General features: G+C 49.9%; 1 protein-coding gene across 4 annotated transcripts in view; it reads right to left on the bottom strand.

Annotated features, from left to right (window-relative positions):
• Positions 1-930: 930 nt before the first annotated feature.
• Positions 931-5,153, bottom strand: part of DPP3 (dipeptidyl peptidase 3) — a 30,112-nt gene continuing 25,889 nt past the window's right edge. For all 4 annotated transcript variants that reach the window (XM_019036535.3, XM_019036537.4, XM_031016071.3 and 1 more), the window contains exon 18: positions 931-1,509. In XM_019036535.3, the coding sequence (XP_018892080.1) occupies positions 1,057-1,509 (453 nt within the window). In that variant the 3' untranslated portion in view covers positions 931-1,056. The remainder of the gene's footprint in view (positions 1,510-5,153) is intronic.

Genomic DNA, 5,153 nt, shown 5'->3' with positions numbered 1-5,153 from the left:
AGCACAGGGAAGCGCGAGTACAAAGGTTCCGGGCGCCAAGCTTTCCCACCCAGGCTCAGGAGGACGCGCTGGCCACCTTCCTGGGTTGAGGAATCTGTCTCAGCTTATTTATCTTTGCTCCTTCCCAGTCAGAGCCACCTTTCCAGGCGTCTGGGTCCTACAATCTCTGGGTCAGCCACAGAGCCCTCTGGCTTCCAGGGTTGGAAAGAAGCCCCTTCTAGCATTTATGAGCAGCAAAAAGAACTCCTCCTGTCTCCATCTTCATGGTTACCCAGTTGAAAAGGACCATGTCCTGCCTTGCTGCGTTACTGTAGAGGTCCAGGCCCAGAGAAACAAAACACGAGGGTTATGGGACAAATGCAGAGGATTCTGACTGAAGTTGAGTTTGTAGGTTCCCAGAACTTTTTTTTTTTTTTTTTTTTTGAGACGTAGTCTCGCTCTGTCGCCTGGGCTGGAGTGCAGCAGCGCGATTTCGGCTCACCGCAACCTCCGCCTCCCGGGTTCCAGGGATTCTCCTGCCTCAGCCTCCTGAGTAGCTGGGATTACAGGCGCGTGCCACCATGCCCAGCTAATTTTTTTATGTTTTAGTAGAGGTTTCACCATATTGGCCAAGCTGGTCTCGAACTCCTGACCTCGTGATCCCCTCGCCTCGGCCTCCCAAAGTGCTGGGATTACAGGCATGAGCCACCGCGCCCGGCCCCAGAACACTTAAAAATGCAAGGAATGCCACAAGGGAGAGCTGCAAAAATTGTGCTATGTTCAGCTCTGTGACTGTGTATCCTCATCTAGAGATAATGTCAACATCCTGTTGTGGAAGGGAGGCTAAAAATGGCCCTCCTTGCCCCCTCCCCAGGCCTTGAGCCCATCACTCTGCTGGGAGTAAATGAGAAGACAGGCAAAGGCAAGGAGGAGCCACACACGCCGCAAAGATGGTGGTTGTCTTTAATATTTATTTGTCTGGTTATAAAATTAATATGTGAGGAGCATTGGATTTGGTGAGAACGTTTTGAACCCTAGCTGTCACGTGCCACCTGCGGGATCTAGACCAGTGACTTCTCAGAACTGCCATTTCCTCATCTGGTAGACAGGATGGTAAGCCCTGTCTTGCTCACTCCACATATGGCAGTGCAGATGAAATGAGATCACAGAGGGGAAGCAATTGGCAGGCTGGAAAGTGCTGACAAATGGAAGGGGTTGTGTCACCACCCTCAGCTGAGGTAGTACCAAGGTCCAAGCTCCTGCCCCTCCCCCTCCCCAGCCCCTAAATACACACACGAATGGAGGGCCACTTGCAGCCTTGGTTTGATGGAGTTGGGGGCAAGGCCACACATCTTCCTCAAGCTTGGCCAGATGGGGCCTCACTGGGGCCCTTCCAGAATCGGGCATCGGCTGTGGCCAGCTGTGTGAGGATCTCCTCCAGCTCGGGTCCATCCTCTGGGAAACGCTCAGAGAAGGATCGGATGAGGCCAGCAGCTGAGGCCTCGTATTCCAGAAGCTGCACGTCTGAGCCTGGGGAGAAGATGGAGAGAAAACAGCAGGGAAAGGTCTGAATAGGGAAACTGAATCATCATAAAAATCTTAATAATCACAATTACAGCAGCAGCTGTTTCTTACTGAGCTCTGCCAAAAAAAACCTGTGCTCTACGTTTTAGGTTAATTACTTAATTTACTCTTTACAGTAACCCTGTGAGGAAGGAAATACTACAGGGGGAGTATTAAATGCATTGCTGCTTTCGTTCATTCAGTCAATCAAATAAATAAAGATTTAGGCTGGAAATGGTGGCTCATGCCTGTAATCCTAGCACCTTGGTAGGCTGAGGTGGGAGGATCACCTGAGGTCAGGAGTTTGAGACCAGCTTGGCCAACATGATGAAACACTGTCTATACTAAACATACAAAAAAATTAGCTGGGCGTGGTGGCATGAGCCTGTAGTCCCAACTACTCGGGAGGCTGAGGCTGGAGAATTGCTTGAACCTGGATGGCAGAGGTTGTGGTGAGCAGAGATCGTGCCACTGCACTCCAGCCTGGGTGACAGTGAGATTCCACCTCAAAATAAATAAATAAATAAATAAATAAATAAATAAATAAATAAATAAATAAATAATAAAAGACACCAGGTGCCACACTAGGTGAAACAGATACAGTCCTTGGTGTCCTGAAGCTCACAGTTCAGCAACGACTTCATCTGTCTACTGTGGGACCTGGGGCAAGTGTTGCAACCTCCCAAGCTTCAGTCTCCTCATCTGTAAAGGAGCTGCAGTGATGACATAGTCACACATCGAGGGGGTGGCTCAACAAATGCTAGCCACCATGGCGTCATTATCTCCGAACCTGTTTACTGATTTATTAAATGGGCTGTTCTGAGGGTCCCCTGAATACTTCCGGGAAGCACTGCCCTCAAACACACTTCAACTGCTCTACCCTCTCTCTGCACCTTGTCGTGTTCCATGACATCACAAGCTGTACAGCAGCAAAGAGCACAAGCTCTGGAGTTCAAGTTCTGGCTCTGCCACCCAACAGCTGTGTGACCGCAGGCAAATACACAGCCCCTCTGTGCCTCATTTTCCAGATGAAAAATGAGGATAATAGCCATTTCTCTCTGGGTTGTTAGGAGTTAAGCCATAGAAAGCTTTTACAGTGACCTGGCTGGGTGTGGTGGCTCACACCTGTAATGCCAGCACTTTGGGAGGCTGAGGCGGGTGGATCACTTGAGGTCAGGAGTTCGAGATTAGCCTGGCCAACATGGTGAAACCCCATCTCTACTAAAAATACAAAATTAGCTGGGCATGGTGGTGGGTGCCTGTAATCCCAGCTTTTCGGGAGGCTGAGGCCGGAGAATCATTTGACTCGGGAGGTGGAGGTTGCAGTGAGCCGAGATCTCACCACTGCCTGCAGGACAGAGTGAGACTCCACCTCAAAAAAAAAAAAAAAAACTTTTTACAGTGCACTACCATCACAGCCTTTGAAAATCCAACCTGTTCTTCAGATCTAGTGGGAACCACCCCTTCCTCCCCAGAACGTTCTCGGATACTCTTGAAGATGGATGCGATCTTACCTCCTCTAAGTGTTCAGAGTTCTGTTTATATGTTTTGGCCACTCGTTAACACTTCCCTTGTATGATGATGATGATGATTATTATTATTATTATTATTTTTTTGAGATGGAGTCTCACTCTGTCACCCAGGCTGGAGTGCAGTGACGCAATCTTGGCTCACTGCAAGCTCTGCCTCCTGGGTTCAGGCCATTCTCCTGCCTCAGTCTCCTGAGTAGCTGGAACTACAGGCGCCTGCAACCATGCCCGGCTAATTTTTTGCATTTTTAGTAGAGATGGGGTTTCACCATGTTAGCCAGGATGGTCTCGATCTCCTGACCTCGTGATCCACCTGCCTCGGCCTCCCAAAGTGCTGGGATTACAGGTGTGAGCCACCGCGCCCGGCCCCCTTGTATGATTATTTATCTCCATATCTTATCATCCCCAGTGAGCTGCTATCACCTCCGGATCCCTAGTGGCTCCCCCATGGCTCGCACAGGGCTGGACATATCAAAGCAATTGATAGTACTGTCCATGTGGCTGGCATGATTTATTAATGCACTCATTTGACAGTCACTGAGCAACTCCAGTGTGCCAGGCTGTGCATGAGGCACTGGGGTATGCTGCTCCTCCCATCATGAGAAGTGACCACCAAGAAAATGGGCAAGCGTGATGGGCGCTAGAAGAAAATTAAACTGGGTGGCAGAACAGAGAGGGACCGAAGCAGTTACTTTAGGTGGAGGGGTCAGAGACAACCTCTCTCACAGGGTGCCGTTTTAAAAGGAGTGGAAGGACAAAAAGAACCAGACAGGCAAAGATCTGGAGGAAGATCATGCCAAGCAGCAAGAACAGCTTATTCAAAGGCTGTAGGAGTGGACCGAGCTCAGTGGGTAGAAGAAACAGAAAGGTCGGGAGCCTGGAGTACAGTGAGCCAGAGAAGAGGTGGTGAGGCTGGCAAGGGTTGGGGCCAAATCCCAGGAAGCCTCTGAAGGGCATGGAAAAGCATCTAGAATGAGCGTCTTAATAAATGCTTTTTCCGGCCGGGCACGGTGGCTCACGCCTGTAATCCCAGCACTTTGGGAGGCCGAGGAGGGTGGATCACCTGAGGTCAGGAGTTCGAGACCAGCCTGGCCAACATGGCAAAACCCTGTCTCTACTAAAAATACAAAAATTAGCCGGGCATGGTGGCACGCACCTGTAATCCCAGCTACTCAGGAAGCTGAGGGAGGAGAATCGCTTGAACCCAGGAGGCAGAGATTGCAGTGGGCCAAGATCACGCCATTGCACTCCAGCCTGGGCAACAAGAGGGAAACTCCGTCTCAGAAATAAATAAAATAAAATAAAATAAAATAGCCGGGCGTGGTGGCTCACGCCTGTAATCCCAGCACTTTGGGAGGCCAAGGTGGGTGGATCACGAGGTCAGGAGATCGAGACCATCCTGGCTAACATGGTGAAACCCCGTCTCTACTAAAAATACAAAAAATTAGCCAGGCGTGGTGGCGGGTGCCTGTAGTCCCAGCTACTCGGGAGGCTGAGGCAGGACAAAGGCGTGAACCCAGGAGGTGGAGCTTGCAGTGAGCTGAGATCGTGCCACTGCACTCCAGCCTGGGCGACAGAGCGAGACTCCGTCTCAAAAATAAATAAATAAATTAATTAATAATAAATAAATAAAATAAAATAAATGCTTTTTTCCACCAGGCATGGTGGCTCACGCTTGTAATCCCAGCACTTTGGGAGGCCGAGGAGGGTGGATCACTTTGAATTCAGGAGTTTGAGACCAGCCAGGCCAACATGGAGAAACCCTGTCTCTACAAAAAATACAAAACTTAGCCAGGTGTGTAGTCCCAGCTACTCGGGAGGCTGAGGCTGCGGAATTACTCGAGCCGGGGAAGCAGAGGTTGCAGTGAGCCAAGGTCGCGCCACTGTACTCCAGCCTGGGTGACAGAGTGAGACCCTGTCTCAAAAAATATAAAAAATTAAAAAAAATAAAAATAAACAAATAAGGCTGGGTGCGGTGGTTCACGCCTGTAATCCCAGCACTTTGTGAGGCTGAGGTGGGTGGATCACTTGAGGTCAGGAGTTCGAGACCAGCCTAGCCAACATAGTAAAACCCCGTCTCTA

The sequence above is a fragment of the Gorilla gorilla genome, chromosome 9 (assembly GCF_029281585.2).
Source record: "Gorilla gorilla gorilla isolate KB3781 chromosome 9, NHGRI_mGorGor1-v2.1_pri, whole genome shotgun sequence".
Lineage (NCBI taxonomy): Eukaryota > Metazoa > Chordata > Mammalia > Primates > Hominidae > Gorilla > Gorilla gorilla.
This window is presented reverse-complemented; position numbering and strand designations above follow the sequence as displayed.